Raw genomic sequence first — 19,967 nt, 5'->3', positions numbered from 1 at the left:
TTTTAGGCTTGATTGAATAACATTAATTAAAAACGAAATCATACTATCAAAATACTACAACGAATTAAAATAAGCTTGAGATAATTGAAACTGTGGTTTAAATTAGTTCTAATAGGCTATTGTTGTTTTTAGATTTAGAAACGAAAACGTTTATTTTATTTTATTTCTGGCGTTGCTAATTTCAACCTTACTACCCGCTAACGTTGCAAGCAAGCTAAAGAAAGAAGAAAGCTGAATGAAGTTAAAAACCTGGCTCAAAACGGGAGGTTTTCGGAAGAGAGCTACAGAGGAGAATATTACCAGCGAAAGTGAACAAGTGAATGAGGAGGAGGACAGTCATCAACCGAGCAGAAGCGCAGGCTCCGCCAGCAACGCAAAAGTGATTTGCACAGCCGCTGTGATGGAGGAGTGAAGTGAATCAGGAAGAAGGCATTTGCTCAAATAATGGAGAGAAGGCTGTGACCGAGGTCAAACGCTGAAAAAGCACACACTTGTCCTTAATTGTTATATTTTTTCTTATCTTTTTTCTTTTCTTTTTGACTTTGCCACCACATAAATGGCAATAGCAAACATCAGCAGACTGAAGATGAGCTATTAGCCCTTAGGCTCTTCTGCTCCTGGAGGCTTCATTATTATTGTGGAACTGAATTCCCAATAGGACATTTTCTGTTACGATGTAGGTTGTTACAGGAGGCCTACATTCAAACTTTGGTGTAGGTCCAGGAAATGACATGTGTGTACAGTTGACATTTGTTGTGTGAGAATAAGTTATTATTTTGTTCTTTATATTCTCACTTGTGGAGAGAGAGTGAGAGAGAGAGAGAGAGAGAGAGAGAGAGAGAGAGAGAGAGAGAGAGAGATAGAGACTGCATTTTAACATTGGTCATATGGTGGTACTTGGAGAGCCAACTATTTTCTCAGGTGGTACTTGGTGTAAAAAGGTTGAGAACCACTGCTCTAGACAGCGTGGGTAAATTACCGTACAGCCAATCACAATGCGTGACGTCATTGACGTCATCATTACGTCGTGACGTCACTGGTAAGAGACGGACCCCGAACACATCCTGTCGCCTGATCGGATCAATACCCGGATCGGGTAGTGACACCCCGTACACTGTACCGACAGCGGACTGGCCATCGGGACTTTCGGGGGGAAGCCTGATGGGCTGGTACCGAAGTGGGCCGGTCGAACGATGTGTGCCGGCCGGATAAGTCACTAGCAACCACCCCGTTGACAATTTACTAGCGGTACCGAAGTGGGCCGGCCGGATAAGTCAAAGTCACTAGCACTAGGCCCCTTAAGGCAACCAAAGCCCAAACAATATTGGTTTATTTACCCTGATAAGATATTATAGTGCCTGCAGGCATGGCTATACTTTACTACTTTTACCGTCATTTGGCAGGTACTTCATTATTTTTTTTGGTTCCACTTAATTTGTATAATACTGCAACTGATCTATTCTACTTTGAATCTGTGCTTCTTTTGATATTTGATGTGCTTGCCACTTTACTTAAAGTGGACCTATTATGCTATATTGGACAAATATATTGTAGGGCCATACCTATACAAAACATGTCTGTGAAGTTTTTTGCTTAAAATACTGTAGCAACTCTGATAGGATGCTGAGGGTGTCACTCAGGTATCCCCCGTCTCTCTGCCAATCATAGAGCTGTACCGGGATACTGGTTGAGGGCGGGCCTGTGGTTGGGGGAGCAGACGGGGGAGGGCGGGAAGTGGTGACGTAGTCTCGGTTATAAAGATGTGTGTGTGAGAGTTTAAGAGAGTGTGAGGTTGAACCTGCAAGTGCTATCTGTACCTGTGATCTTCAAAGAAAATAAGAGTTAGAGCCTGTGACACGAACCCAACAACTGTTGTGCAATGAAATAGTGGGCTACTAGTAATCTCGAACCATCAGTTTAAAAAAGAAAAAGCGATACCGTTCCGATAAATATCAATAATTTCGAACATCGCGGGAAAATTCCTTCGACTCATTTTGAGGTTTTGGGGGAAGCCGGAAGTGACGTCAATGCGGGAACGCTTCACTGTGCGGCGAGAGAGCCAAACACGGACAAAGTGTGTTGTCATGCGTAGAAATGGTGAATTACTGAGTTTAGGCACGTTAATAACGTTTTAATGAAGTTGACTACAGTATATTCATATTTGTCAGTGCTTTCATGTCAATTTGGCGAACATAAACATAAATGATCGTGGTGAAGATGATGATTAAATTAGGATTAAAAATCGGTAGTGAGAGCTGCTGAATTTCCTCCCGTCGGATGTGATATAAAAACAAATCGATTATTTTGTAAACTCAAGTGGATGAAACTATATTTATTAGTGCTTTCATGTCAATTCGGCAAACATATGATACATTAAATGATCGTGAGGATGATGATTTAAAAATCTTTTGTTTGAGCCGGTCTGCATTTCCTGATGAGAAAACAAACCTTAGCTTTTTGTAGTTGCAGTCAGTGGTATAGTGGGCGTTGGACGCGGGGGTACGCCGTACCCCCACTTATTTGAAGCATGATTTCTTTTTTTAATAGTCTAATACATCTAAAATCATTGCCAGTGTTATCAGTTGCAAGTGTGTGTTTGTTGTAATAATGACGAAAACATAATAGGCAGATTTCACAGTAATTATAATAAAAACGTAGCTCAAGCATTTATGCAACTTGATTTGAAGCGTGTGTGTGTGAGGGGCAGAACTGTGTGTGTAGGGTGACCAGGTGTCCCGCACTGTGCGGGACTGCACACACAGCATTTTTATTATTTGTCCCGCGTCCCACACATTGAGACTATGTCCCGCATTTGAGTGATAGTCGCGCAGAAAGGCCGGATCGGTTTGCTGACAGCCGGCACCGCCCTTTATTATTATATTGTCTAAACGGCATCATGTAAGTTGCGCTGACAGGCGACACAGAGGTCCCCAAGCCCCCCCCCCCCCGCGTCCATAGTGTCTCCCGTCCACCCACCACCCCGTCCACCCAGTAAAAACATCCCTAATACAACACTGGTTGTAGTAGTACACCAACATGGATTAAACGTGTTTTTTTTTACCACAATGTTGGGGAAATTAATGGATAAAATGCACGGATTATTATTATTATTATTATTATTATTATTATTATTATTATTATTATTATTATTATTATTATTATTATTCCCACTCCGATCGGGACACTAGGTCCACCGTTTCCCCGCAGCGAGGCTCCCCCCGTTGACAGTTTACGTGGGCTGGGCTGGGTGCAGTGTCGGACTGGCCATCGGGACGAATCCCGATGGGCCGGTACCGAAGTGGGCCGGTCGGATAAATCACTAGCACATCCGACACTCCCCCCGTTGACAATTTACTAGTGGTACCGAAGTGGGCCGGTCGAGAGTCCCGGGCTGATTTTTAGTCCCAGTCCACCACTGGCTACATGACCGTATGATCGCCCATATTAACGCACCTAATTCCTAAACTTCTAACAGATACAAAATAAACCGATCCTTCAGCCTCATATGAGCTCTCAGACACGTTCAAAATTAAACTGTCATCGCTGTCTGAGCTTGCTGCTGTGTGCGCCATCGTGTGTTTACATGCAGATGCTGGGATCCTGAACGGTGCAGCTGGAGCGCTGTGCCCGCATTGACGTCACCCATAATTTGGCGGGATTTGAAGAATCCCCGAGAAGATCCAGGAAATGGTCAACATTGAAGGGCAGATTAATGGTTATCAAAGTACAAATATCCAAAATCAGTTCAGTAACGGTTTTCAAGGGGACAATATTTACTCAAATTGATGGGTTTGGATGATGGGGGAAAATCGTGTCACAGGCTCTTTAAAGCCTAATAACTAGAAGCCTGTTTCCGACTCCAGCTGTGAAAGTTACAATACCAAACAGTTCACCCATTGTAGCCATGCCTCATACTGCTCATACCCCTCTTTTGCAGCCCTGTTAGAGAAAGAGAAACGCGGATTTTGGGTCCTTAGCTTGAAAATAAATAAAAGAGGAGGCGGAGCTAATGCCTGATCAGAATTCTACCGGAGATAAAGTTAAATTCTGCTGAGATAAAACGCCATCCTGTTCTAAACCACATCAAAGATTATTTCTGAAACAGTATGGAGCTCAAATGCTTTTTCTCTTGCGGGTTTATCACAAGGTGAGTTCTTTTTTTTATTTCCTGGTTTTTAAACACATGTCATTCTCATCCTACTGAGTGAGCAACTCTATAGTGAGTAGGATACAGCCTTTTAAAGAGTTACTAAAAAACCACTCTATTACAGACATATTGTAAAAACCATTACCTAGGCCAGAAGCCCTACAAAACACAACAAATCTTCCTACAAATCTTAATCTTGCAGTGTTATGAAACGTTTCATGACAGTGCACCTTCACACATCTGTTTATCAAAGATTACAATACTTTAGAAATACATTTTCTTAACATTTCAAACCCCTTTAATTCCAACTTAAAGTTGCACACTTGAGGTACACAATAAATAAAAACACAAGGCCAGTTATACTAAAATTACTTTATTACAGCTGATTTCTGTTCAATATCCCTCTGCCAACACAATGGTAAATATAATACAAACAAAATAGTAAATTTGATCCTATTTTTATTCTGTTTTATGAATCTTTTTACACAATTTAAATCCACTTTTAGTACTTTACCATCTCCATAATCTCTCTGACATTCAACAACAAGTTCCACCATCTATACATTTTAATACAGGTTATGAGTTGTAGTGGTAATGTGCCAAAGAAGAATACTGACATCTTCAAAGAAATGCAATCTCTTTTCATAATTTGCCTGTCGCCACATCCTCTTTCCAGCCTTTTAACTTTGGCCACTAAAACCAGAACCGACTTGTTTTTATGTTTCATACATTTCTTGCCGTCAGTCCACTGATAGGTGTAACCCTGGAGATGAGACAATGCAGTGGTCTCTGGGCTTGGCAACTCAGGTATGGCACAGTGTTTGACCATAGAAAGGATCGCCATTTTTGTTGCAGACTCTCGTTCGGTATCCCATAAGCTTTCAGTCAGTAGGACAAAATTTGACATCAAAATTAAAAATATAAAATAAAATCCCAGTTTGTGGAGAGGTCCCATGACTGACAATGATTGACAACAATATCCAGACTCCCTCACACACAACATTGACATAAAAGCTAACAGAATCTGTGCATACAGACTTAAGGTTGGCATGTATGTGAGGTTTGATTGGCCTAACATTCAAACTTGGCTTTTGACTTAAGGTAAGATTCCGATCATGATAAATACATTCCCCTTTTCTTTACCAAATATCAACAAATCAGAAAATAAATGATAAATATAATCTGCTGTGTTAAAGTAGCTGGAACTAGTCACTCTGCATTAAACAAAATAAAAAGGTTTTTGGGACCAAACCATATGTAACTTGATAAAATGCATACCTTTCGCAGATAGGATATATACACATGTGGAAATTTAAAATCCCACCTATTTAAGAAACAGACCCCAGCAATTGTGTCCTCAATTGTGATAGGAATATATCACAGTATGACATTCAGAGAGCGCCAGCATCTGAAGAAACGTCTCTGAATCAGTGGATTGGGGACAAAATGATCAAATGTGTGCAGCAGGGGAGAACAGACTCTGCAGTGAAGATGCCGCCGGACTTAAGAGTGGCATTTTAAGTGGATGACTGAATTCATGCATTTGTTTCAAAACCAAGAGTATCTTCCAATGTGATGTCCAAAACAACTTAATAAAAAAAAAACACTTTGACAGTTCGCTAATATCAGTGTGGTCTGTCAGTTAAATAAAGTTAGTTTTAGAAATTATTTTCTTAAAATGTGAGTTTGGTTTTAAATGTTGTCTTTAATAAAATATACACATATGAACATTTAACTCCAGCTTTGTGATTCAATGGAGCATATATTCTAATTCTCTCTGGATCCTTATCCGTAATGGCCTCTTATACAAAAAATGTTAAAAACTATTTGTATGGAAATGGAAAGCCTAAGTAGAACAGTCTGTTAGAAATGTTTAAAGGGTACCCACTTCTCAGATGTTTCAACCACAAACCAGAGAAAAAGGAGCGAGCAGAGAAAGATATTATTAGAGGAACTGCTAGAGCTATCAAAGGAATTCCTAAGTGCTTTTTGCCACATACATTTTGTATTTGGCTGTTTTCACAATGTGTGTGTTCACTCAATGTTACATTTACATGTCTCTGATACAATGTCATGCTTGAGATGGTGTAATATAAACTTAGCACCTTACATTTTTAGTGTTATTTAACTGGGACCTAACGTTTTTAAGGTTGCAGAGTTTCTTAGATGTGCCAAGCCTGCTGTCATGGTCATGACAATTCATCTTCAAATTGCGCTCTTATGGACACTTTCATTTAGCACAGTTCAGTTTTTCATCGTGACTGTAGGGAAATCATATTTTAGAAACCTCACACACCCTCTATTCAATCTGAAATTCAGCATAGACACAAAGAGGGAATAACCAGCAACAGCTGTATTTCAAACAGTACAAGCTGCAGGAAGAAGGAATTCGCTCTTATTCATATACTGTTAAAATAAACTAGGTATTGGCCGTACTTGGCGAATTGCTCCTACAACATCACAACACGGGTTAGCTCAACTCCTCAACTTAACTACATGCGTACCGATGAAACAATAATCCACCAGGTGCTATTTTCTTTCCTTACACATTTTCTGCTGTATAAAGTGCTTTGAAAAAGGCAGCAGTTTAAAAAAAGGCACTAATAAAAATCAACAGATCAATACTAGAATCGTTTTTGAAGGCAAATGAGTCTCCTCTTCCCCCTCAACACAATTCCTCCTGTGAATGTGTGCAATTACATTCTCTAACGCAAGTTCCCCCATAGAGGACCACAACTCTAAAGACCAAAAATAAAGTGACTGATTTACACAAGTCATTTCTCTATTGCTCACCCTTTTTAAGACTTAAAACCAACTTTTCTGCATACACAGTGAAAACAGTGATCTGAGAAAACTATTTGAGACTCGTGTAACTAAAGTCAAGCTTAACTAAACGTACACTGAATTTTTATTTATTACGCATCTAAGACTAAAAGGTTAAAAGGCACTGTAGTAGTGTTATAGCATAAGCCTGAAACGGTTAATAATATTGAATTTTGGCTCTCGTTCTAAGTGTCATTTTGGCTGACGAACAGGAAATCAGGGAAAATAAAACTAGTGAGTAAAAGGAAGCACCGAATTCATCACAATGACCATTACAGCAGGCTGGTATCACAGCAGCGAAGCATTTTAAGATAGGCATGCTGAGTCAGAGAATCGACCAGTGTATAACTGAATATGAATCTGGAGTTTGAAGGAGAGAGGGCGGGGGTAAATAAATGTTATGATTGTTTGAGACGACATTTCTAAAGACATCGTAAGCACATGTCAAAGGCATGTGTTTCATGTGCAAAATGAGAGCAATGGCTGTAAATAGCACACAACATATATTCAAGCAGGAGAGAACTGTAAAGAAAAACAGATGGGAGTATTATTTGTTGACACTCAAATTACTGTTGTAACATAATTCTAAGGATCTGCATGTGTGCCGATAATCTGCCGTGAGGAGGGGCTGCGTCTCTTCCAGCCCTTTTGACCTGAGCAACACTAATTTCATCGCACATCCACATCTGTACACAGGAGGGGAGGGGGGGGGGGGGGGGGGGGTCTCAGGGAAAGAGACAGAGCAGCAGAGCTACACCAATACTCTGTCCTGCTGTGCTTGTTTTGATTCTACGTCTCCACGCTCAGATTCTGACTCCGGGGCTGAAAGGGGACCTATGTGAAGGAGAGGTGTGACCCGTTGGATATTTGAGAGGTGACACTGGTACTCCTGCTCATATTCTGCTCATTGCGCCCTCCCGAGGGTGTCCTCCCCATTGCTTGGGGGCTGTTCTGTGCACCTCCACTGCTGCGAGACACCATGCCTCCTGCTGATGGATGGCCCCATGGTGAAGGAGCCCCACCTCCCTGCCCCCAGCCTTGCTGCATAGATGCCCCTCCCGGACTGGAGTGGTAGTGGTGATGGCTGCTGTGGTGGCCGGACCCTACGCTAGAACCTCCGCTACCCCAGGGTGAGCCTTGAGAGCCCCCGGACGGGTGTTGTTGCTGATGGTGACTCCAATTAGCTGTAGCTCCGGGAAAGCTGTTGCTGAGGGCCTCTGGGGAGATGTTGGATAGCACCACTTTGCTGAAGCCCAGGCGCATGCTCTCTGAATCAAAAGCCTCCACTTCTCTGGCTTGACGTTCCAGAAGGCTCCGGATTCGCTCCAAGCGTTCATTCTGCAAGGACAACATCTCTTCCTCGATCTAAAAAAAAAGAAAAAAAGTGAATAACAATGTACGTATACAACACATGCGTTTCTAGGAAAGGGCAATACTCGTGATAAGAGACTAGCCATTTTCTTAGATGTCAATATATCAAATGTTTTGTCTTTTCCAGATTTGTTTAAAGGCTTCATCGAAGCTGAATGATGTAGTTTTCTGAACTTACAGGAATTTTTTAGCCATTACATCATTTGCCTTTACCCGCTTAGATATCAAGTCCACATTAATAACAATACATTATCAATATTCCCTTGGTTAATATTGTGTGAATAAACCCTACAATATTAATTTAGGTATTTGTCAATACTATTGTAGTATATGGTTTTCTTCATATTGCCCAGTCCAATGTACATTCCATATGCACTTAATGTTCTACCATCCATCAGCTAATTATAAATCATAACTTATAAAGTAAAGTAAAAAAAACATACCACTGTAAATAAAAAAATAAGGTATGGCTGAATTCCATTGAACTACTTCATTCAGGGTCCTCCTGTTGTGCATGCTGGCTCACTGTCAATGCTTACCGTGACACCGAGCCATCGTCAAAGTGTACAGAACAATGCTGTGTCTCATTTTCATTTGCCATATTTCACATTGGGAAAAACTAATGCACTCAAAATAGCAAATGGAAGTACAGTTATATGAAAATTGAGACACAGCAAACATTTGTATATCCCTTACTCTCCTGGTCATATCGTTGCACCCGTTAGAACTGGCAAAATAACATTTAAAAAAAACTTTTTTATTATAATTAAAGTAATCTAAGAACTCATAATCATCGAGTTGGACTAGTGTACATTTCACATGATAATAATGTATAGAGGGGAACCTTCTGTTCCAGCAGGGCCCTTCGAATGGACACCCTCTGCTCCAGGTCCTTCCTCTCGCGCTCGTGCTGGGCGTCTGTCTGCATCTTGATCTTGCTCTGGTAGGCGTTGAGCAGCTCCAGCTCCTGCTGCAGCTGCATGCGCAGGCCTTGGCACTGAGCCTCCTGAGTCTCATCCAGACGGAGCTAGAGACAGAGATCAGGGTCAGGATCCAACGAGTAAAACACACCCACCAGTATTACTGATTTTGACACATCCTCTATAAAAAGGTGGCAAAATCTAAAATTGGGTGGCACCTTCACAGTTTTATTTTCTTAAACTACATTCCTGGCATTCCCCGACTCACCGCCTGAGTGGAAAGCATCTCATTGATGGAGTGGTCATACTGCTCTGCCAAGATGGCGAGTTTGCGGTGCTGCTCCTGCTTCAGCCGTTTAAGGACAGCCTTGTGCTCTGACTTTGGTGTGGTCTCCAACAGATGGTTCCTCAAAGCTTTGTACTGCCGGGTCTGGATCTTACACGTGTCCTGGAACTGCTTCTTGATCTGGAGCTCTTTGGACTATATCATAAAGGGAACAACTATCAAATGGTGCATTTCTCTATTCAAAAGCAAACATTAGGTCAACATAAAATACAGAACATAATTATGTACATTAGGTCCTGACTAACTAAATATTATTGGGCTTGGACAAGAATTGGAAACGAGGAGATACAGAGGAACATAGGTCAGCTTCTTTTCTAATTTTCACCTTAAACTTCCTAACCAGGGAAGGGGTAAAGCTTCAAACTCAACACTCGAACTTGAACGGCCCGTCCACACGGCAGCGTGCGTTGAAGCTTGCCGGTGGACATGTCTGGCGTGCAGCCAACAACCAATCACATTAATCTGCCGCCCCGGACACACAAGCACGCGGTTTGATTGTACTGGCATATGATTTGATTGGCTGACGCTTCCGTCGACACTTGAAAAGTTGAACTTTGAACAACAGAGGCAAAGCGTGACGTCACCCCATTCAAAGTGAATGGGAAGCATCTCCGTTGAAACACGCACAACGCTGCCGTGTGGCCGGCCCGTAAGTCCTAAATTCTATGAATGAGTGCTTCAGCCCATAATGGCATATTCAGGATGAAAATGTGGCACCCCCCTGACAAAAAGTGAATTGCGTAAAACAGATCCTACAACTACCCAGGGCAACATTTCATTATTATTACAAACTCAGAGGCTGCGTTCTGACCTTGAGGCTCTTGGGCTGCTGGCGGACCTCCATAACGTGTTTACGTCGAAGTTCCCTCTCCCTCCTCTTGTTGTACTCCTGCTGATTGGTCAGCTCCGTCTGGTGCTGCAGGCGGGTGAGCTCAGCCCTGGTCTTTTGGATGGTGTTGAGCTGGCGGAACTCCAGCTCTTGCATGGACTCATGGTGCCGGAGAAGCATGGCGTGTTCCAAATCCTTCTGGGTCTGACGCTTGTTTAGCTCCTGATTATGTCCACATGGAAAGACAAACAACAAAAAACATGAGACTCTCACGCAGCAAATAACAAAATTACTGTATTGATCCATTCATTCATATTGGTAACATTTGTAACCCAGCAGTGTACTGTAGGTGAACGAGTGCTGACCTCACGCGCTAAATCCTGTTCAATATTGTGGCGAGCGATCAAGATCCTCCGTTTGAATCTGCGGCACTCCAGGTCCAGATACTGCCTCTGTCTGCGCTGCAGGTTGGCCTCCTCCTCAGCTTGGAAGTGCTGGAAGTTTTCCTTCTGCTTGGACAACCACTCTTGCTTTTCTTTCTTGGGTGTAGACTGGTTTTCATTCAACTCCTACATGGAAGAGAAATAGCACGTTACTAGTCGAACTGTAGCCAAACATGTACTGACTGATGTCCATGTATGGGTCCAGAAGGCCTGGGACTCCCTACCTCTTTAAGTTGTTCCTTGCGAAGTTTGTACTCGCGTTTCTGGGATTCGAGGAAGCTGTTGAGCTCTTTCTTCTGCTGACTCTGAATATGTTGCTGGAACTTCTTCTCATCATTGTTAAAGGTTTTTGCCTAATGAAAAAATACACAAGTTAGCTCTAGTTTAAAAAAGTATATTTTGTGAGTGAACATGAATAAATAGGAAGCATACATCTTTCTCCATGGAAACCAGGTGCTTTTTGATCAGTTTCTCCATCTCCTGGGCGAAGCTGTTCCTCTGGTTCTCCAGCTCTTTGTCCAGGCGGAGTCTGTGCTCATCCATCTCAGCCTTCAGCTTGTTTTCCAGAGCCATCAGCTGTTTCTGGTGCTGCCGCCTCATCCTCTTGTAGCCCAATATCTGCTCTCTTAACTCAGAGTCTTGTTCATGCTCCTTTATCTGGCGAGTCAGCTGAAAAAACAAAAAACAGGGATTCTCCTTATTGTGTTGTGGGTGGAAAGGAAGCAAACATTTGTTTATTGTAAAAGTGAGGTATTTCTTGAGACTATGGGAAACATGGACAATTATTTTTGCATATTTAAGTGCATAAATGTTTCAAGCTGGATTATGCCTCTGCTTTTGATTACATACAAGATGACACACTTTCTAGCCTTAAAGCATTCAATGAAAACAAGCAAAGGACTTTTGAACAACCCGTGGATGTGGAAAATGCCCAGCAGCTACACAACATTTATCTTAGCCATCTTCTTATTTGATCTGCAAACACAAGAACTGTGTTATTACCACTGAGGCTGTGCGAATGGTAGCAAAGTGTTCGCGGTTTCGTTTCGGCCGTGGAGTGTGTGCGGGAGGGGACTGAGGCTCAGTGGGTCGGGTGTTTGGCTCCGACTCTTCATTATATGTCTGTTCCTCCTGAAAGGTAGGCCACAATGCACAGAACATGTTAACAGCAGAGCAAGACACTCAAAAATAGCACAATCAAAAATAAGTATAATGTTTAAATATGGTGCTTTTTAACAGTGAGCACCATGTAACAAGAAATGTCTTCAGGTCGGACTGGAACCTGGTCCCCTTACCGGTTTGAGGTGTATCACAGAGCTGTTGGACATGACTGTGTGGTCTCCCTCTATGTCCACCTCACTCTTGTCATCGCCTGCATCTGTCAGGCTGTTGACAGAGCTGCTCTGGGAACTGGCACTGATTGACATACTGGGTATGGATTGGTTGCTCCCCACGCTGTTTACTGTCCCCGTCCTACCCATGCTGTGTTCTGGCTCCTAGAAATAAAATGTACATAAAAGCAACAAGGTTAGCTAAAATGATTTGTTATAACATGGGAACAAAATACAACATCTCTAAACTGGAGATCAGAGAAAGATAGGACAGACAGGCATGCAGGCTGGTAGAAACAGTCACATGACAGACCTCCTCTTCATCTTGTGCTTCTGTTGTGGGGCCATTGTGGGCTTCTTGAAACAAGATCTTCTTCATTTTACGATACTGCAGATTGTCAAGCTCTCGCACTGCGTCCTTAGTCCGACTTATCAGGTCTATGAGAACTGATTCTGGTCGCTCACGCTGGACAAATGCATGCTGGAGGTAGAACACAGGAAATAAGAATTGCAATAAAATCTTGACTTCGTATGAAACGTAATATGCCGTAGCCGTTTGGTTCTTACCTTTAAGAGCTCCTCAGAGTTTGGTCTATCCTGGGGAAATTTCTGAAGGCAAGAATCTACAAAGTTTCGGAAATATTCTGACCTAAAAGGGAGGGAGAAAATGTTGAAATATGATAGCGTTGCAATTATTTTAAGGACTCAGTTTACCAACAAAAAAATGAGACAGCTTTTGTTTATTTCCTCCTGAACTCACCATTCACTAGACTGCAGCGTGGGGCTCTCATTCTGTGCTATATGGTATAAGGCACTCATTGCATTCATGTTGAACAGTGGAGGCTTCCTCTCAGCTACAGACCAGTTAGCATGGGTCAGATGTTGCAAAGAAAAATAAAAGAGGAACGGAAGAAACAAACATTAAAAACGGTTATTGACCGAATAAGTGAGCAAAATTCATGCTTTTAATGTTTGTAAAAACTAAAAACTTATTTTTATCTTGTGATGTGAATTACAACAGCGACCATACCTAATTCAATGCAGGTGATTCCCAAAGACCAAATGTCAATCTTTCCATCATACTGGCCCTCATCCATGGCTAAAATTACTTCTGGGGCCATCCTGAGAAAACAAACAGATTCAGTACAATAGAGACATGTTAATAACTATTGAATAGAAAACTGTCAAAAAAACTACTTTAAATATTATGGCTGCTGTAGCGTACCAATATGGAGTCCCAACGAAGGAGTTGGCCGGGCAGGCAATGGAGGCAGAACCAAAATCGGCCAGTTTCACTTGCCCTGGCTCCGTCAGCAAGACATTTCCTGCCTTGATATCTCTGTCAAACAAACAATAAGAAATTATTACAGCTGTACACAGAAGACAGAATGCCTGAGGGCACAAGTGGTACATGCTCACAAACAGCTGAAGCACTCACCGGTGAATCATGTTGTGGGAGTGAAGATAGGCCAATCCTCGAAGAGCCCCATGGGTAATTGCAGCTATTTCAACTTCTTGTAGAGGTTTCTTGTGAACTAGAGGGAAACATTCAACAACAGCGATGTAAATCAGGAAAAAGGTGACAAGAATAAACGGTTGCCTGCTTGGAGTCATGAAGCATTCGTTCAATGATCAAGCTTTTCAACTCACCTTCTAACAAATCTGAAGCAGAGCCGAGACAGTACTCCATTACCAGCTGCGATGAAATAAAGAGTGTTACATTAGTTTTTATCTCATGGTTATATATTTGAGTGATCCTTACAGATTCTCAAATGGAGCCTTACCCAGGCAGTGTGCTCTCGCAGGTAACATCCTTTGTACTCTATGCTGTTTGGGTGTTGTATTCTTTGCAGGAATTTCACCTCCTTGATTATGTCTTGCCATTTCTGTGAAAATAGCAAACATTTTAAGGACACAAAAAACAAAAACACACAAAAGAATTGTGATAAAGATTAGCTGCTAACTTGATACAGGTAGGTGAAAGCTGTCATACCTCGGTGGACTGCTTTCCACTGTAGGACATCTTCTTGATGGCCACCACCTCATTTGTCCGCACATCCCGTGCCTGAATGAACACATTGAAACTGTCATTGCCACTTTATTTTACATTACCAAGGATTTACATTGAAATGTGCGATAAAGGATACAAGGCCAAATGGGAACAATTTGAAATATCTGTTTTACCAAAACTATTTTCTTTGTATCATTTACCTATAAAAAGGTCTTAAATTATGGATATTTGCATTTTAATTCAACAATCACTATGTGACCTCATTGCCCCACAATCATGACTCAATCTGTATAAGACAATAAACTGCTCCTCATTCAAATTCAGACTTTATAGCTGTTAGGGCAACATGGCATTGTACAACAACAACAAGTTGAGACTCGTGATCCAATCCTCTGTACACTGACTATTGACTAATAATATGCAATACATGTTTATAACAGCTTGGATGGAACTTCAATACTACATAGACCGACAAATACATCATCATAATAATAGATTTCTACTGTAAAGTGTATCTAGGTAATCATTTGACTGAGGTCCAGGCTGACACACCAACAGTGTCATTCAGAAAGTCTTAACAACACTTAACAATCATTCTTGAAATGTTCTGAAATGTTTAAAAGGATTTAAAGGCCTTTGTGAATTATAGATCCACGCTCTACAATTGCTGAATACTGAAACAAAACAGAAACCTTTATCAATATCATCCCAATGACCAAAGATCTACAATGAATCTTTAAGCCTGTTCCGTACAGACTTGATCAACTGAAAGACATTCATAATGCACTTCTTTGTCAGTGTTTTATAGCACTATGAGTCAGGAAAGGTACCACAGCAGGATGTATGTTATCATCAGTAACAACTATCTTGAAGTAAACAATGTAATCAGCTCCTTCCTGTGACACAGGACTATATCAGAGATGTGCACCTGAATACATTTCACCAACCTTTTATTTTTTGGGCAAGACCACTGCGTGTCTAAATAAATCGGCATTGCGTTGCCCCCTAAATGAAATGACAACGATGCTATTTTTTAAGAAGTATCGATGTCGGAATGAACATAGCCTTATTTGATTAAATACTTACAAAGTATACAGCACCAAAGCTGCCATGTCCGATCTCCCGCAGATCTGAGTAGAGCTTTTCTGGGTCCTCCTTGAAGAAGAGATCTGCGATTTCGGGGTCCTTCAGGCTCCCCGCCCGACTGCTGTTGGGCATAATGGGGAGTTGGGGGGCGATGCCGCTGCCGCCAGGAACTATCTGGGTCTGCGACAGCGACTTGAAAGCCCCCACCGATGGCTCATCTGCAGGACAGAGGTCTCATATGTGTTCAGAGCTGAAAAGTTAAAAAGCAAAAAAACAGGATTGAGTACACTGAAGAACAAAACAGCAGAGTGATATAACCTAATAAATTCAACTGTCTACAGTACAGTGCTTCATTATTTATACTTAAAGGACAATAGTACAATATGCTCAAAGAGAGGTTTGATAAAGTATTCTCCCTTCTAAATTAGGTAGTATTGGCAATGTTATGCTACAAAATAATCCTGTATGTTACAGGTAATGTGAAAAAACAGGTCGGCTAGGTGACACTTCTAACCTCTCTTTCGCTTTCTATATTGAGCTATAGTAGAGCCTATTACCCTGAAGAAGGAAAAGCTACGCAAAACATGAAGTGAACCATAAAACCAGGTGCAAATGTGGAGAATGGCCAGTCGGAAACTGAGGGAGAAAGAGATAAGTCTCCTGTCTCCATAGAAACAGAAACCACAGTAAGAAAATCAGTGGGCTGTGTCCTGACAAACTCCCCTCACACCTTCAGTGACTGGTATGTAGACAGACAGTTGTGAGGAGGACACAAAGAACTGTCTCGCAGCAGATAATTTCCAGGGCGAAAAAAAAGGTAACAACACGTTGCTTCACTGGGAGATAGATGCCTGAAGTGAAACGAAGCATTCCAGTGATAGGACTACTTGTTAAACCTGTAAGTACAGGTCTCAAACATACCAAACATTGTCCATATAACCTTCCTAAGAGTGTTAAGAGGATCAGTTCAACTAAATCACAACAAAACCTATTCCCAGTTATCCCAATTATATGGGGTTTCTAGCCCTGCTTTTGGTTCTGTTTCTTCTGTCCTAGTTTTGAAATATCCAAAATATACCTTTAAAAAACAAACGTGTTTATTTAGCTCACTGAGGATAACCAATCAACCTTACTGGGAAGAGTGGCCATTGAGAACAGTTTTTCTTCAAACGCTGAAAATATCTACAGTTGGCCGTTTGGATTAACCTGATTTCAAAAGCTCACCATATAAAACCAAAACTATCTGCATGATTAGACTAGGGATGTGAGGGGAAATGTGGATTTTTGTTTTTCTTATTTCAGATGAAAGTTAGCCGATAATAAAAAACAGAAATGGCAAGGCTTCAACTTTTTAAGTACTTGATGTGCAATAAATAGTTTGTTTTACAGTGTCACTGCTGTAATACAGATGTAGACTGTAAAGATCATGGAGGAAAGTTTACTGAGACCATGCTGCTCAGATGATCAGCTGCAAACAGATGCAGAGCTGACGCTAGAGTCACAAGACTGCTCCCAGCCTGGGAGAAACAGCCCCCAGTTCAAGCAGACATCTTTTGTCTCACAACAACACTGAACAACTCACTATTCCACACAGATGCAGCCACTGCCCTGAAATAAAGCCTCATTACCATGTGGGACTGTGCCTCTTTATTGCCATTGTTCTTTACTACATTGTCGCTCATGAATGAGCTTTGTTGTCATATCTCATGATGACATTTTCTCCCGTGGGCATATGAGCCCAGAAGTGAGTGATGATAACTGATACCTTCATAAAACACTCTTGCGTTCCAACTAGCACACATATATGCACAAGAATGCAGCAGGACAGGACAACAAAGCTTGAGGGCTGGAATTCCCAATGTATGCCCTCACTGCGCTGCATTTCACAGCATTTCCTGTTCGTACAGCTATAGGGAGGTAGGAAGGGGCCCTGGTGAGCATTTTGACTAGTTATTATCTCTCTCGACTTGACATTCTTAGAGACATGCATTGCAATAGCAGAAACAGATGTAAAGAACGTTTTAAATCGTTCATACCATACAGTGAATGTGTCTACATAAGGACATAACTTAAACACAGTATCAGTTTTTAACTTATCAGTAATGTTGTACAATTAAGTCATTTCCTTTCGGCATTCCATTGCACAGCACAAAACCAACAAACACATAATGTACACCACCACAGAGTGTTTCATCTGCACCACCCCTGTCAAAGAACACACACATAAGATTGTGTACAGGCCTTTAGCACAGCACATTCATAACTAAGATTGGGCCTAATCAGAGTTATTCTGTTGGGATAAGTAGACACATGTACAGCATTGTTATTGCTCTGAAAAAAAAAGATCGCTATCAATTGACACATTTTTGTCCAAAACAGTCATATATGAGGTAAGGTATTTCAGCATTTCCTGCTGCATCACAAGTTACCTGTGGCTAGGTAACGTTAATAAATCCCTGGAATTGCATCACAAGTGGAATTAGAGAGAGCTTAGTGGGATTTTCTGAAAGTTGTCACTTTCTAACAGGGGTTTCAGCTGTCACACAAGTAAATAAAACGAAAGTCTGTATATATAAAAAGACCCAACAACAACCCTCAAGCCAGCGCAATCAAATCAAAGGTTTCAGGAGCTCCCACACTAGCCAGCGTTGACTGTAACGTTAGCTGCACACCAAACTTGTCGTCAGCTAAGCTAAATTACGTGTCATATGATCAAACAATCCGAGCAATATTCGCTACGTATTTACAACGTGAACAGTTGAGTAACTACACAACATGGTGTGGAATTAAACCAACTTCAAGAGTAATTTACCAGAAATGGCTAAATTAGCAAGCTAACCTATGTGATGTTTGCTAAGTTAGCTTTTAGCCAGTTAGCTGAAACTCACCCTCTCCTGACAGGCCAGGTTTCAGCACTGTAGAGAATGTCGTGTAATTCAAAGCAGTTTAGGATTATAATTATGTTCCTCGCGTTTCATCCCCGGCGCGGTAATTTCGTACGCTAAATCCTTGTGGTTCTTAACGCTGTCAGTCGATTATAACATGCAGATTTGTGAATAAGTGTTGGTTAAAATCCCCACCCTCGAAGTAATGGGGGAGCCAGAATAGTCGAATCCCACTCCCAGGCAGGTCCAAAGATGGCTGCCGAGCGCTCCGCCGCCGCCTCCCTTCGTGGAAATACGGTTGGGGAGAATGTGAGGGAAGTTCAAACTCTTACAAAACACCCAGAAACAAGCCGCCAAAGTATCCTCGATGTTGTAAGAAAAACAGGGGATCTAAAATAGCACCTTGCCGTGTTAACACGTTACTTTAAAAGCTGTAACTCAGCCTGCCTGTCCGTCTTCCTTCCACATACTGCAAACAGCAGTTCCGCCCTGCCTGTTGTAGTTGCAGTAAACTCTCTCTGACCCAAAAACATCCAGAGGCGGAGACGTAATTAAGAAACACTCTGTCTATAATATACTGTATAGTGGAGTTAATTCTCAACTCTTACTAAACTTTACTGCTAATTTGTGGTTTAGTATTTCCTCATTATATGTTTCTGACTAAATGACTTTGAAAAGTAATATAAAGTAGAGCTATTACCTTTCAATGGAAAATGCTTTTTGCAAAATACAATTTCACAGGTGGGTTCACTAGTTTCGCATACTGAAAATAGTTCATAGTTATTAGTATTTTTTTACCGGGAAGTCTGGTTGACATTTCAAAGGATTCCATCGATTTATTTTCTCTATTCAAAAAATAAAAACAAGACCATCAGTTGACAACAATACAATCAAGACTAATGCAAAAAGAGAGACAATAAAAGGCAAAACAAAGTCCATAAGATAATAAAAGTTGTAAGTATTTGGGACCTGTCTGATGGTACCCAGAAGTAGAGTTGATGGAGGATCGATGATCACCACCAGTTTAGGCCCAGAAATATAGGAAAATATGGGCAGAAACTTAATGACAACTTGAGGAAAGCATGTTCTATTCAAATTGTATTATCATGTTTTCTTAAAACATGTTGTATGCCCTAATTATGGCTGTTCAAGACGTAAAATGTTCTCCCTGTATGGTTATACTCGCAGTTAATAAGATTGGCAGTAGATATCAGTTTTTCCAGGCTACTATACCTCAGCAAAAAAGCCCATAAGCCCCATTTGCTGTCAGCAGTCCTGGGACCATCACAATTCAAAACACATACAAACATGCACAGGTTTACATTACATTACATTACATTGCATTTAGCTGACGCTTTTATCCAAAGCGACTTACAATAAGTACATTCGACCGGGAAGATACAACCTTGAAGAAAACAGAATCATATAAGTGCATCAGGCTTCATAGAGCCAAACATTTCAAGTGCTACTCAACTGGCTTTAGATAAGCCAGCCCTTTTTTTAGTATATAAGTGCTTTGTTAGTTTATATTTGTATAGTCACCATAAGGGAATTGTCTAAAATGTAAATATTCTGCTGTTGGCTATACTGAGTTGCTCTCTGGTGTGTTATGTGCTGTGCCCTGTGGACCCTCAGCAGTAAGCTTGTTTTTGAAAGGCCAAAAAGTGCATCTCAAGGCCCTCCACCTTGTTTAACTTGAGGATTTGAACCAGATACAAGTCATTTCAAACTAGGCAATTAATGATGTCATGTATATCAAATTGTTTTTAATTTCA

At 41.3% G+C, this 19,967-nt stretch overlaps 1 protein-coding gene across 2 annotated transcripts; it reads right to left on the bottom strand.

Moving 5' to 3' along the window:
• Positions 1-4,504: 4,504 nt before the first annotated feature.
• On the bottom strand, positions 4,505-18,705 carry taok1a (TAO kinase 1a). Of its 2 annotated transcripts, none has more exons than XM_079679210.1 (20): positions 18,388-18,705; positions 15,308-15,557; positions 14,204-14,275; positions 13,995-14,096; positions 13,861-13,906; positions 13,649-13,745; positions 13,436-13,549; positions 13,241-13,332; positions 12,971-13,064; positions 12,778-12,859; positions 12,524-12,691; positions 12,175-12,375; positions 11,882-12,010; positions 11,312-11,548; positions 11,104-11,232; positions 10,802-11,005; positions 10,419-10,658; positions 9,530-9,742; positions 9,186-9,368; positions 4,505-8,335 (listed from the first exon to the last, which is right to left on the bottom strand). In XM_079679210.1, the coding sequence occupies exons 2-20, from the start codon at positions 15,437-15,439 to the stop codon at positions 7,805-7,807; spliced, it is 3,066 nt and encodes a 1,021-aa protein (XP_079535336.1). In that variant the 5' UTR covers positions 15,440-15,557; positions 18,388-18,705; the 3' UTR covers positions 4,505-7,804. The 2 variants fall into 2 exon arrangements, with proteins under 2 accessions (XP_079535336.1, XP_079535337.1); XM_079679211.1 differs by lacking the exon at positions 18,388-18,705 and adding an exon at positions 18,196-18,381.
• Positions 18,706-19,967: the final 1,262 nt, after the last annotated feature.

This window comes from Notothenia rossii (genome assembly GCF_949606895.1).
Source record: "Notothenia rossii genome assembly, chromosome: 4".
Lineage (NCBI taxonomy): Eukaryota > Metazoa > Chordata > Actinopteri > Perciformes > Nototheniidae > Notothenia > Notothenia rossii.
Note: the sequence above shows the minus strand (reverse complement) of the source record. Positions and strands in the feature narration are given on the sequence as shown.